The 12,999-nt window shown below is 41.1% G+C and overlaps 1 protein-coding gene across 2 annotated transcripts in view; it reads right to left on the bottom strand.

The window, feature by feature from the left end:
* The window catches only part of MORC2 (MORC family CW-type zinc finger 2), a 48,240-nt gene that overhangs the window by 34,660 nt on the left and 581 nt on the right, over positions 1-12,999 (bottom strand). The window contains exons 1-4 of one of the 2 annotated variants that reach the window (XM_060269504.1): positions 4,613-12,997; positions 4,434-4,487; positions 2,214-2,248; positions 673-741 (exon numbers count right to left, since the gene is read on the bottom strand). In XM_060269504.1, coding sequence (XP_060125487.1) covers positions 673-712 — 40 coding nt within the window. In that variant the 5' untranslated portion in view covers positions 713-741; positions 2,214-2,248; positions 4,434-4,487; positions 4,613-12,997. Of the gene's footprint in view, positions 1-672; positions 742-2,213; positions 2,249-4,433; positions 4,488-4,612; positions 12,998-12,999 lie in introns of those variants that run through there. The other variant, XM_035099052.2, reaches the window with a different exon arrangement.

The raw sequence follows: 12,999 nt of genomic DNA, 5'->3' as shown, positions 1-12,999 counted from the left end.
AACCAGATGACACCTAATTGGCTCTCCAAACACTCATGCTCATTGGCTACATTCAAATGAAGGACAGCTACTGCATATCAACCTAAGCAAGTTGTGCTTCCTTTTTCTGGTTACAGTGGTACCTCGACTTACGAACGACTCAACAACCGAATTTTTCAACTTACAAATGGGGCAAATGGCCGCATGCTTACGAATTTCTTGACATCCGAACGGAAACCGCAGTGGTTTTAGATAGGGTTTTTTTGACTTACGAATTTTTCCATTTCCAATGCATTCCTATGGGAAATCGTGTTTCCAATGGAGCTTTTCGACTTACGAATTTTTCAACCTACGAAGGTGCCTTTGGAACGGATTAAATTCGTAAGTCGAGGCACCACTGTATTTGGCTGTAACTTTTGATAGAATACAGATAATTGAACACACTTTGTTTTATTACATTCTTCATTAAATTATCTTTCCATTAATATATAATTTTACGGTATTACTTCAAAAAAGGTGGTGTTATGAGCCATCAAATCTCGGAAACACACTTTTTCCAAAAGGTTTCCACAATTTTGGCCATTAGAGTATGTTAATGTAGAATTAATTTTTCCTAATTATCATAGTTCCAGTTGTAAAATAGTATCTTCAAGGTTCATATTTCCAGTTTTTCTCCAAACTCTTTTCACTTACTTGAATCCATTCCTGCTCCGTCATCCAAAAAACACAGCATGAAGCCACCTCTCAAGTTCTCTTGATGTACTACAAAAAGAGAAAAATTATCATTGTCAAAGGTACATCATTTTAGGCTAGCCTTGGTAGCCGAGCCAAAAACTATGGTTCCTGGGGCTCTGCCCATCTGCTTATCCTTGACCTCAAGCTGCATCTTCAAGCAAGGGCAAAATCCCCTTCCAACTCCAAGAGAACAATTACAACTCCTTCCCCAGGTCCAAGATGGAGAAAAAAGCTCCACTCATTATTTTCACTAATTGGTGATGGAATACTTGTCATGGCAAGTGGAAATGTGGAGTTCAGTAAGTGCCAAACTTGAAGAACTAAGAAAATATAAAATTGCATTGGATTGGTAATGAAACACAGGAGGTTGTGTGTTCCACCCAATGTTAATCATACTCAGAGTAGGCTCATTGAAATTAATGGATATAACTATCTTAGGCCCATTACTTTCAATGAGTTTACTCTGAGTTAGTTGGATATAACTTATCTAAGATCCTAATATAAAAAGTCCATATATTCAATAATAAAATTAAATAGGATGGTCACTAGCCATAAGGACTTTTAAGCCCAACTAATATGCACTGTATTACAATGCTGGTGTGGACATCTCAGTTGCCTGATCCATGTGATACTTATGTCCCAAAGCTAGGAATTCAATGCAGAGAAGTGTACATATGAGTCCCAGGTGGTCACCCATGCAGGCATTGACCACACCCAGACCTGCATAACTTTGGCTAGGTGTCTTTCAGACCATATCCTGAGATAACATGGATGCTGTTCCCATGCTGGAAGAGTAAAATGAGAACAGGGCACAGATCTTTTCTATGGGAAAACAAGTACTAGTTGAACAGGATAAAAAAAATTATCTCAATTCTGCATCCAGAAATTGTAGGGCAGGAAAAGCCTTTTAAGAATGCTCTAAAATAAAATTGCAAATCATAAAATTCTTTGATCCCAAACATGGAACCCTGCCATTTCATAGTGACAATTTTAATAGTACAAAAGGTTGACTATTATCTTGTGCTTTGCCTTCTCCAAACATGGTCCATTTAAAAAATATTATCTGCTTATCTTTTCTCTTACTTCACTCATGCATACTGCACCCTGGACAACAGTTAGATATGAACTGTTACATTACCAGAAAGTGTATTTCAAACTTGCAGCTATTCCCCTTTGAACCAGTATCAACACCCTAAAATGACTGCATGGTAATTCAGTTTAAAAGAAAGAACTGAACTATTTAATTCTGTTGTCAAGCTGCTAACAAATTATTTCCTATTATCATAGCATATAACAGCATATTTATATCAGGAACTACTAAAGAAAATAATTCTTCCATTATGCCTTTCTTTTTTGGCCAAGATATTAGTCAGGGCATTATATCAGCACATAAACACTTCATGTAGCCAACAACGTAACAAATCTATTATTTCTCCTTCCCACAGTCATACTCTAGGCTTATAAGCAAAGATGGCAATTGTAGTAAAGAGAAAACTTACCAGGAAAGATATCTATTCTTGTAGCATCAGCATCTCTATAAAACAGCAGACATTAAAATCAACATTCAAAGTGGGGAGTGAAAATGATGCAATCGTGGTAGAAAAACATGCCTGGGTGCTAATTCCAGAAACAACTGAGAGCATGGATAAAAATCTTTAGATGGTTGAAATATCAATACTCCTCAAGGAGGCTCTCATGTATTTCTACCCTATGAGCACCACCTATATAGCGTTTTCCCTAAAATAAGACACCGACTTATATTTAATTCCTCAAGAAAATAAGTCTATGGCTTATTTTTGGGGGGTGTCTTATTTTTTTAATTAAGTATGGTTCCGGGCTTGGGGTGCGCAGCACTGCTGGGCGCTTTGTTGGCACTGCAGCAGCAGCAGCAGCAGCAGCAGCTGGTTCCTGGCGCCTGCCTCCTCCTGCAATGGCCGGCGCTGCTGCTGGGTCCTGCTGGCTCGGGACGCTACTGGGCACTTTGTCGGCGCTGCAGAAACAGCAGCCAGTTCCAGGCACTTGCCTCCTCCTGCCGCGTTGCTGCTGCTGGCTCCCAGAGGCTCGGGGCACTCTGCGCGGCGCTGCTGGGTGCTGACTCATCAAGCCGCCTCCTCCTCCTCCTCCTGCCATGTTGCTGCTGCTGGCTCCCGGAGGCTTGGAGTGCTCTGTGCGGCGCTGCTGGGCACCGACCTGGCAAGCCTCTTCTTCCTCCTCCTGCCATGGCCGGCATTGCTGCTGCTGGCTCCCGGAGGCTCGGAGGTGACCAGAGAGGTGCGGGCAGCCTTGCCTCTTCCTTGGCGCCCTCCAGAACTGCGCCTTTTGGGGTATGGCTTATATTCCGCAAATGCATAGAAATCCTGCTACGGCTTATTTTATGGCTGTCTTATTTTAGGGGAAACACGGTACTATGCAGTATTGATTTTAAAGTAGATGTATGGTTCATCAAACACATTACCATTAGATCACTATACAACACAAAAAGGATAAATGAAATTGGTGTCCCATCTTTTTTCACAAGGACTGGATCTTATGAACAGCCCTGCCATGAAAATGGCAGATCTCATACGCAGGCACAGACAACCGCAAGATCATTTAACAGTTCTGTGCATAGGGCACAGTATTCATCATATACCGAGAGATATCAAGCTATTTCTGTCGGTTATTCTGCTAGTATGCTTTTTATATGAAGTTTCACAATGTAACAGCACAATCCTATCCTTATTATTATTATTATTATTATTATTACAATTTATTATGCAAAAGTAAGCCCTGCTGAGGTCAATGGGACATATTCCCAGGTCAATGGATATAGGACTGCACCTTAAATGGTTAATATCTTACATAAAAATTGTTTAAAGTGCCCCCTATGGATGTAGTATACTTTCCAGATTTTTTAAAAGTAGCTTTCTATTATTGTCTTTTCAGCTCCATGAGTACATTCTGTTTAGCAGCTGGCTGCTCCTATAAAATAGAGAAATTGAACTATATTTTATAAAAGCTTTATTCGGTCTTTAGAACAGATTCCTTGCCCAGATGTGGTTGTGGCAACAAGCTTTCCAGAGTCCTCTGGTGGAACACTGTAAGTACATGATGCTGGGCTAGATGCCCTTTGGTCTGATCTAGTAGGGCTCTACTTTGAATGGTTGAGGGAGTTGGGCATGTTTAGCATGACAAAGAGAAGACTGGTACCCATCTTCAAATATCTGAAGGGATGTCACATGGAGTAAGCTTGTTTTCTGCTGCTCCAGAGGGTAGGACCTCAATCAACGGATTCAAAGAAAGATTCGGACTAAACATTAGGAAGAGCTTTCTGCCAATGGGAGCTGATCAACAGTGGAATGGACTATCTTGGAAGATGGTGGACTCTCCTTCATTGGCAATTTTTAAAAATAGGTTGGATGGCCATCTGTCAGAGCTTCTTTAGCTGTGATTGTGGGGGTTGGACTAGATGACCATTGGGATCACTTCCAATTCTACAATTGTGATTCATATGTTCTTATCTTCTTTTTTTCAGACACATTTTTTCAGTTTAAAAGAACTACTGTAATGTAAAGTAAAAATAGGACTGACAAAGCTGAAAATCTATTGTACAAAGCTAAATAAAATCACAATAGCATCCATCTTCCTAGCAAGCCCTATACAGTATTCACATCATTGCCTCAATTAGGTTAAATGGTTAAACAATGTAACAAGAACCTCTTGCAATTATGACTACATACCTGGCATTATCTACGAGCTCAGCAAGAGCCCCAAATAAGAATTCATGTGTGGTTCTGCAAGGTCAAAGACAGCAAGTGGTTACTTTGGGAACTATTACAAATATTGTCCTTTTCTGCAAGATTATATATTTAAAACTGAACAATTAAAAGTCTTCTTACTGGTAACAAGAGATTCTTACCCAAAGCAAAGATCAGAAAATAATCAGCCCGTAAGAATCAAACAACACAAAACAAATTTTATACATTCAAGGCCACAGTCTGCTTGGAGCATTGCAACTCTATTACCAATATAGCAAATTAAAACTTGAGTATCAGTTAAGCAACAATAGTATCCACGTCCCAAAAGAGGGAATTGTTAACTGGAGTTTCACAGCTTGTAATGGGTAACTTGTGATCAGGCATTATTGATAGCAGTTCTTAACATATGCAATATTAGACGCTTTTTTCATGAAAGCAGCTCTTCCGATTTCATAGATCAGCTTTCAATAAATGGGAATTCCACAACAAAATAGAACCATTTGGTGCTCATATATCTAGTGATGCTCCCCAGAGTGATGCATGCTGGCAGCTGCTGCTAATCCAAAACGTTTAAAAAAAGAATGTTTAATCTGTACTGGAACTATCGACATTGGCACATATGCTCCATGCTGGGTGCACTAGGTTGATTCCCAGGATTGTACCATCTTTAACTGTTCATCTGAGCGTGTATTGTTGCACAAAAGTTTTGAAGATGTTTGATTAGTTTATTGGCTTTGAGATATTTGTCAGAATAACTGAAACAATAGTTTCATTAACCTGCTTAGGACTAAACCGTATTAACTTTTCAGTACGCTGCATCATTGGGACGCGGGTGGCGCTGTGGGTTAAACCTCAGAGCCTAGGGCTTGCCGATTGGAAGGTCGGTGGTTCGAATCCCCTCAACGGGGTGAACTCCTGTTGCTTGGTCCCAGCTCCTGCCAACCTAGCCGTTCAAAAGCACGTCAAAGTGCAAGTAGATAAATAGGTATCACTCCAGCGAGAAGGTAAACGGCGTTTCCGTGCGCTGCTCTGGTTCGCTAGAAGTGGTCATGCTGCCCACATGACCCAGGAGCTGTACGCCGGCTCCCTCGGCCAGTAAAGCAAGATGAGTGCTGCAACCCCAGAATCATTCGCGGCATTGACCTAATGGTCAGGGGTCCCTTTACCTTGCATCATTATTCACAAATATGCTTCATAAGTAGAGAATAAAGAGCAATATCAGAGTCAAATTCACAGTAAACCCTCTGAAATATTTTTTTCAGTGGGTTTACTCTATGACTGTTCAGCATCGCCTTACAGGATTTAAGTACAAAGGCAAATGTGAAGTTTTCAACAGCTGAAATATTAGTTTCATATCACATGATAAACAAAAACATTTTCTTGACATTTCTTCTCATCTAGGCCATCCAAACACGTGCAGCAATTCCAATACATTGTCTTCAAAGCTGCCACAATATTTTTATCTCTGAAGTATTACAGAGCAAGAATTCTTGACTCCTGAAAGCAATTTAGTTCTCAGGTATCTTGTCAGGTCTGAACATGTTGGCTTATGGACAAAATTCTGGTGTTGGTATGGGAATTCTTCAAAAAAATTCTCTCCATCAGCAAATGTAAGGTGAAATTATCCAGATGTGCCTCGGTTGAGTAACACTATTTCAAGCGAAAGACAAACTACAACATGAAGGTTCAACAGTGTATCGTATTTTTCGCGCCATACATAGGACCTAGTTTTTAGAGGAGGAAAACAAGAAAAAATATTTTGCTTTCTTGAATTGTGCTAGGCATATCAGCCAACTCCTGGAGGCCCAGGTGCCTTTGCCCCCCATTAAATATTTGAGGAAGTCCCCCCCCCATGTTGATGGGCATTGTCACGGAAGCAGCCCAAGAGCCGGTTTCCCGCTGCTTGTGGCTCTTGCGCAGGCTTTGGCTTTTCGCAGGCTCTGGCACAGGCTCTGGCTTTTGCGTGGGCTCTGGCTCTCACATTCGCTCCATAGGACGCACTGACTTTCCCCCTTTCCTTTTTGGGAGGGAAAAAGTGTGTCTTATGGAGCGAAAAATACGGTACATACTACAGTGGTACTTCGGTTTATGAACACAATTGGTTCCGGAAGTCTGTTCATAAACTGAAGCGTTCATAAACTGAAGCGAACTTTCCCATTGAAAGTAATGGAAAGTGGATTAATCCGTTCCAGACAGTCCGCGGAGTACTTAAACTGAAGCGTTCATAAACTGAAGCAAACTTTCCCATTGAAAGTAATGGAAAGTGGATTAATCCGTTCCAGACGGGTCCGCGGAGTACTTAAACTGAAATGTTCATAAACTGAAGCATGGGTGTAATTGGTTCCGGAAGTCTGTTCATAAACTGAAGCGTTCATAAACTGAAGCGAACTTTCCCATTGAAAGTAATGGAAAATGAATTAATCCGTTCCAGATGGGTCCGCGGCGTTCATAAACCGAAAATTCATAAACCGAGGTGTTCATAAACCGAGGTTCCACTGTACTGGCATTAATATCCACCTACGCTGGACCTGAAAAAAATCATGGCAGTGTTTAATACTCATATTCAAGGTGTTAACTCAGCCATGCCATCTTCCAATACACTTCTCTCTATTCCATATTCCAAATTTTGTAATTTTCCTCTGAAAGACAGCAACCATTCTGTTGACATGAAACATGAAGTCCTCATTGGGCTGTTCTCTGCCCCTCAGAGTCCCCCACACTCTCCTTTAGCTTCTACTAATACAGTGGTACCTTGGTACTCGAATGGCTTGGCTCCCAAACAAATTGGCTCCCAAAGCCCCAAACCCAGGAGGGTTCCGGTTTGCGAACATTTTTTGGAAGCCGAACATCCAACGCTGCTTCCAATTGAGTGCAGGAAGCTCCTGCAGACAACTGGAAGCCATGCCTTGGTTTTCAAACAGTTTTGGGAGTCAAACAGACTGCTGGAACTGATTAAGTTCGGCAACTAGGGTACCACTGTACTGTTATTGTGCATAGATTGCAACATTTTGGCAACAGAAGGACCAGTATTTTTACTTTGTTTTAAAAATAAAATCATATGTGAAAACAAACCTTAAATATTACGTCAATAAAGTGATGTTTGTTTTTACTGTCTCCAGGTTAAAATCCAGAACTTAAGAGTCTAACTAATAAGATCTCTTTTCTCTGAGCAACTATTTCCTTGCAGGACTTAAATAGCCATTACTTGCTTACATCAAAGTAATTAAAAGCAGAGATAAATGAAGATGATCATGAGCAAGCAACAGGCACATTAAACCTCTTTGAGAAACAGTACAGCTGGGTTCAATTATGAATGGCATCCACCCACACCACTGAAGAGACAGGATTAGGTTCCCACAAGAACATACTGTTAATCTGCCTGTTGGGAAGTTGTGCTTTCTCATCCCTACTTGCACCTGAAGGAACAAATGCATGGACCTAAATTATCATTATCGAAGATAGGTCATTATCTCAGATAGATCTTTACAACCTGTTCTCAGTTAGGTTTCCTCCCTGTTGGATCACACCCTGGGCAATTTCTCCCTATCAGTGTCCTGAGGATTATTTCTCAGTTCCCTATGATTCTCTTCAAGCAATTTGAATATATGCTTTGAGTTGTACTTCCATCCAGTTAGTACCAAGATTGTAAGATCTGTAAAGCAGACCTTTTTTTGCTCTTGTCACCATGAAACCCAATAACACTACATAAATAATCTTGTTTCTTCTGGTGATATGCTTTTAAAAACCTGATTTAAGTTGTAAGAAGAGAATGTATAAGAAATGGAAGAAGAAATCACGAAGGAAGAGTGTACACAAGTAGCCAACAGTTGCAGGCGGACCACAGCTCAAAATGAACTCAGGCTTGCAAGAGAGGTTAATAATAATAATAATAATTTCTTCAGCTGTATTCAAAGTAAGATAAAGTAGTAGATCCACTGAGGGCAGAAAATGGAGAAATGTTATTGTGTGACAGAGAAGGCAGAACTGCTCAATACCTAATTTGCTTCTGACTTCACCTAAAAGGAAAGCAGTGCTCAACCTGGTAGTAACAGAATGTAATGATGCAAGGGAGAAGCTAAAGTGCAAGATAGGAAAAGAGGTGGTAAACGAACACTCAGCTACTTTAAATTAATTCAGATTTCCAGGGCCTAATGAGCTGCACCAAAGTGTACAAAAAGCATTTGCAGATGTAATCTCAGAGCTTCTGTCTATAATCTTTGAGAATTCTTGGAGAACAAGTGAGGTCCCTGCGGACTGGAGGTGAGTAAATGTTGTTCCCATCTTCAAAAAGTAGGGGTGGGGAACGACCCAGGAAACTACCAATGGGTAAGCTTGAGTTTGATACCAGGAAAGATCCTAGAAAAAGTAGTTCAACAGCTAGTCTGTGAGCACTTAGAAAAGGATGCTGTGATTACTAAAGTCAGCATAGGTTTCTCAAAAACAAAGTCTTGCCAGACAAATCTCATTTCTCTTCTTGATGTTACAAGCTTGTTGGATCAGGGGAATGCTGTGGATGAAGAGAATCTTGATTTAATTAAGGCTTTTGATGAAGTCCCCCATGATATTCTTGTGGAGAAGCTGGTAAAATGTGGACTGGACGAGGTAACAGTTAGGTGGATTTGCAGCTGGTTAACTGACTGAATCCAGAGTACTCACTAATGCTTCATCATCCTGGGGAAAAATTGTTTAAGTAGGACCGGTTCCTGTTCAACATCTTTTTAACATCTTGGATGAAGCTACGAAGGAGCTGCTAATCAAACTTGCAGATGACAGCAGACTTGGAGGGATAGCCAATATAAGATGGGAGATACCTGTCTTGGGACACGGGTGGCACTGTGGTCTAAACCACTGAGCCTAGGGCTTACCGATCGGAAGGTCAGCGGTTTGAATCCTCGCGACGGGGTGAGCTCCCGTTGCTCGGTCCCTGCTCCTCCCAACCTAGCAGTTTGAAAGCACATCAAAGTGCAAGTAGATAAATAGGTACCGCTCTGGCAGGAAGGTAAACGGCGTTTCCGTGCACTGCTCTGGTTTCACCAGAAGCAGCTTAGTCATGCTGGCCACATGACCCAGAAAAACTCTGCGGACAAATATCGGCTCCCTTGGCCAGTAAAGTGAGATGAGCGCCGCAACCCCAGAGTCATTCACGACGGGACTTAACTGTCAGAGGTCCTTTACCTTTTTACCTGTCTTGCCAGTACATGTGAAAAGGATTCAGGGATCTTAGTAGACTACAAGCTTAACATGAGTCAACAGTGTGATGCATCAATAAAAGTATAGTGTCCCAATAAAGGGATGTAATAGTACTGCTCTGTTCTGTCTTGGTTAGACTAAACCTGGAGTACTGTATCCAGTTCTGTGTACCATCATTTAAGGATACTGCAGAGGTTGCCAACCAAGATGATCAAGGGTCTGGAAACCAAGCCTGCCTTATGAGGAATGGATGAGGGAATTGTGTATGTTTAACCTGGTAAAGAGGAGACTAAGCGGAGATACAGTAGTCATCTTCAAATATGTAAAGCACTGTCACATGGAAGATGGAGCAAGCCTGTTTTCTCCTACTCTGGAGGGTAGGACCCAAACCAGTGGATTCAAGTTACAAGAAAGGAGATTCAAACTAAACATCAGGAAGAACTTTTTAACAGTAAGAACTGTCTGACAGTGGAACAGACTCCCTTGAGAGGTTGTGAACTCTCCTTCATTGGAGGTTTTTAAACAGAGGTTGGATAACCATCTGTCCTGTATGATCTACTTGAGATTCCAACTCTACAATTCTAAGTGTTCAAAATTCCCCGGTTACCAGGTACATTTTGACTGGGAATGGTCTACTTGTGACCAATTTGAGAAGTCTTGTCACAGATGGTGACTGACATCTTCAGCATCTGGCTGCATGCTGCACCACAAGCCCGCTTGCTGGTGTTGCAGTGTGAGAGTAAAATAAATATTGTGATTTTGCATACTAGAGATTAATTCCTTTGTTAAATACAAAGCAAAATTTCTATCCTTTGTAATGCCTTCCAATTGGTAGAATGTGTGATTAAATTGTTAAGAAAGCATGTAAAAAAAAAGTGACTAGATGTTCTGTTGTGGCAACCGTAACCTAGGCTTACGGTGCCATTTGATATGTCACTTTGTCACAATACTGCAAAAGATATTGCTATTATCTCATTTCTTATAAATTGAAAAGCTTGAAATTTCATTCCAAAACAGTGTTGCTTTCATAAATGGAGCGTCTGCAATTTGGATTATTTTGTTAGTTCAAGTCACCTATTTTACCAAACTACTCATTGTCTGCCAACATGCACAAAGTACATGTTGAATCCTAGTCTGTACACAGTACACTATAATCTGTATTAAAAATATGTAGTGTTGATATGCAGAGGTTCCCAGTCCCATTATAATATACATCATATAAACTGGTAAACTAAGCCAATAACAATAAGCAAATAACTAAATTTTATCATAAAAAATGGAAATTCAAAACTTTCAAATGCAGTCTCCAAACTAGCTAGGGAAACACTTAACTATGCTTAAAATATCTGAACCTGCTGTACCGGTACATATTTCAGTATCCAGAGCACCTTAAAATCATTTTAAATAATAATAAATAATAATAATAAATTATTTAGTGTCTTACAAGAATCAATAAAGGTAGAGAAATACCATCAATATGGTGCTTCTAAATGCTGGGGATGGGGAAAATTAACCATATGCTCCTGGGCTCTCTCTTGGTAGCAGTGGCCTAACAAAGGGCTGGGTTGATTAAGATGTCATGTCAGCCTTCACACAAGCACAAGTGTCCAAGGTGTACTGCTGATCTCTCTTTTGGGCCAAGTATCAAACCCAGTGAACCGCCAGAGATCTCCTCCTACAGTTGCCAAGGCGGCACCACTTTCTCTCACTCTGGTGCTGTCATCACACAAGTCCAGCTAGTGACTCTCTGGTAGCTGCAAAGTCTGGGAGAATGATGACATCAGCCATTCTTCAGCCCATGTGCCCTGGATGGACTGTTGATATCTCTCAAGGGCTAGTTGTATCTTCTTCCATTCCTATATTATGGCATAGGTAGCAAGAATTTTAAAAGTTGCAGATTCAAGACTATAGGTAAAGTAAGGTAAAGGACCCCTGGATGCTTAAGTCCTGCCAAAGGCTTTCAGGCCAAAGGAGCCAGCGTTTGTCCACAGACAGCTTTCCGGGTCATCTGACCAGCATGACTAATCTGCTTCTGGTGCACACCAGGACAGAAGCCAGAGTCCACAGAAATGCTGTTTACCTTCCCCCCCCACAGCAGTACCTATTTATCTACTTGGACTGGTGTGCTTTCGAACTGCTAGGTTGGCAGGAGCTGGGACAGAGCAACGGGAGCTCTGTCGAATCACGGGGATTTGAACTGCCAACCTTCCAATCTGCAAGCCCAAGAGGCTCTGTGGTTTAGATCATAGGGCCACTGCAAAGTCTGGGAGAATGATTATGTCAGCCATTCTTCAGCCCATGTACTGTTGATCTCTCTCAAGGGCTAGCTGTATCTTCTTCCATTCTTATATTTTGGAATAGATAGCAAGCATTTTAAAAGCTGCAGACTCAAGACTATGATGAGCCTAGCTTGTACTTGGGGAGGGGTAGTGTTGTACCTTCCAGTTCCAACAAAAGACAACCCTGTGGTGAAGAAGAAATCAAATAATTTCGTATTGTATGCCTTCCTTCAATGAAGTCGAATCCTGGTGGGATTTCTAAGAACCAGCAGGGTTACAGACACTGGACAAAATCATACTGCAGGCTGAAAGATGCCCATTTTCTGAAAGACATATATAGATCAAGAATATTGGCTGGTACCATAGTACCATTCCCTCCCTGATTATCTGTCACTATAATATTCTTCTCTAACTAAAAGGTACTTGCCATCCGTGACATGAAAATCAAAAGCTAAATTCTGCCAAGCTTTCTGTACAATTGTCAAAATGAAGGAAAATTGCCCCTAGTCAATCGTTTAGACAGTCGTTTCTACAAGCATATTATATAGTTAAATCTATGGATTCCATTTTGAATCAAGGTGGCAGATCAAACCTTTCAACATTGGATTGATCTTCCCAGTTTCTTCGAATTCATAAACAATGGGGGGGACAAAGGCTCCAACAAATTAAAATGCAGAAAATATGCAAATATACAATCTTTCCTAACAGCTACTAACATTCTTGACTTTCATAATTTTGCTACATTCTTTTTCAAGCGTCGTTGAACTGTCTGTTGCTCTTCTGGGCAGCAAAAATTCCACAGGCAAGTTGTGGGTAAACATATTTTCCATCTCTGCTTCAGTTTCACTGAATGCCCCCTGTTTTTGCTGGCATATCACGCACTGTTCTTTCCTTGCTCACTCTTCCCAGCCTTTTTCTTTCTTCCCAACAGCGACGATGCTCAGCTTTCTTTCCTTTCCAGGGAATTCAATTACCGTTTCCTCTTTTTTTCTGGATTAGCAGCTGCTGCCAGCGTGCAAGAAGCAGCGGAAATAGAGAACGCCTACCGCTACACCGAGCCCCACAACCTCCATTCCTAC

This window comes from Zootoca vivipara, chromosome 17 (assembly GCF_963506605.1).
Source record: "Zootoca vivipara chromosome 17, rZooViv1.1, whole genome shotgun sequence".
Taxonomy (NCBI): Eukaryota; Metazoa; Chordata; class Lepidosauria; order Squamata; family Lacertidae; genus Zootoca; species Zootoca vivipara.
The sequence above is the reverse complement of the archived record's forward strand: the minus strand, read 5'-3'. Positions and strand labels throughout refer to the sequence as shown.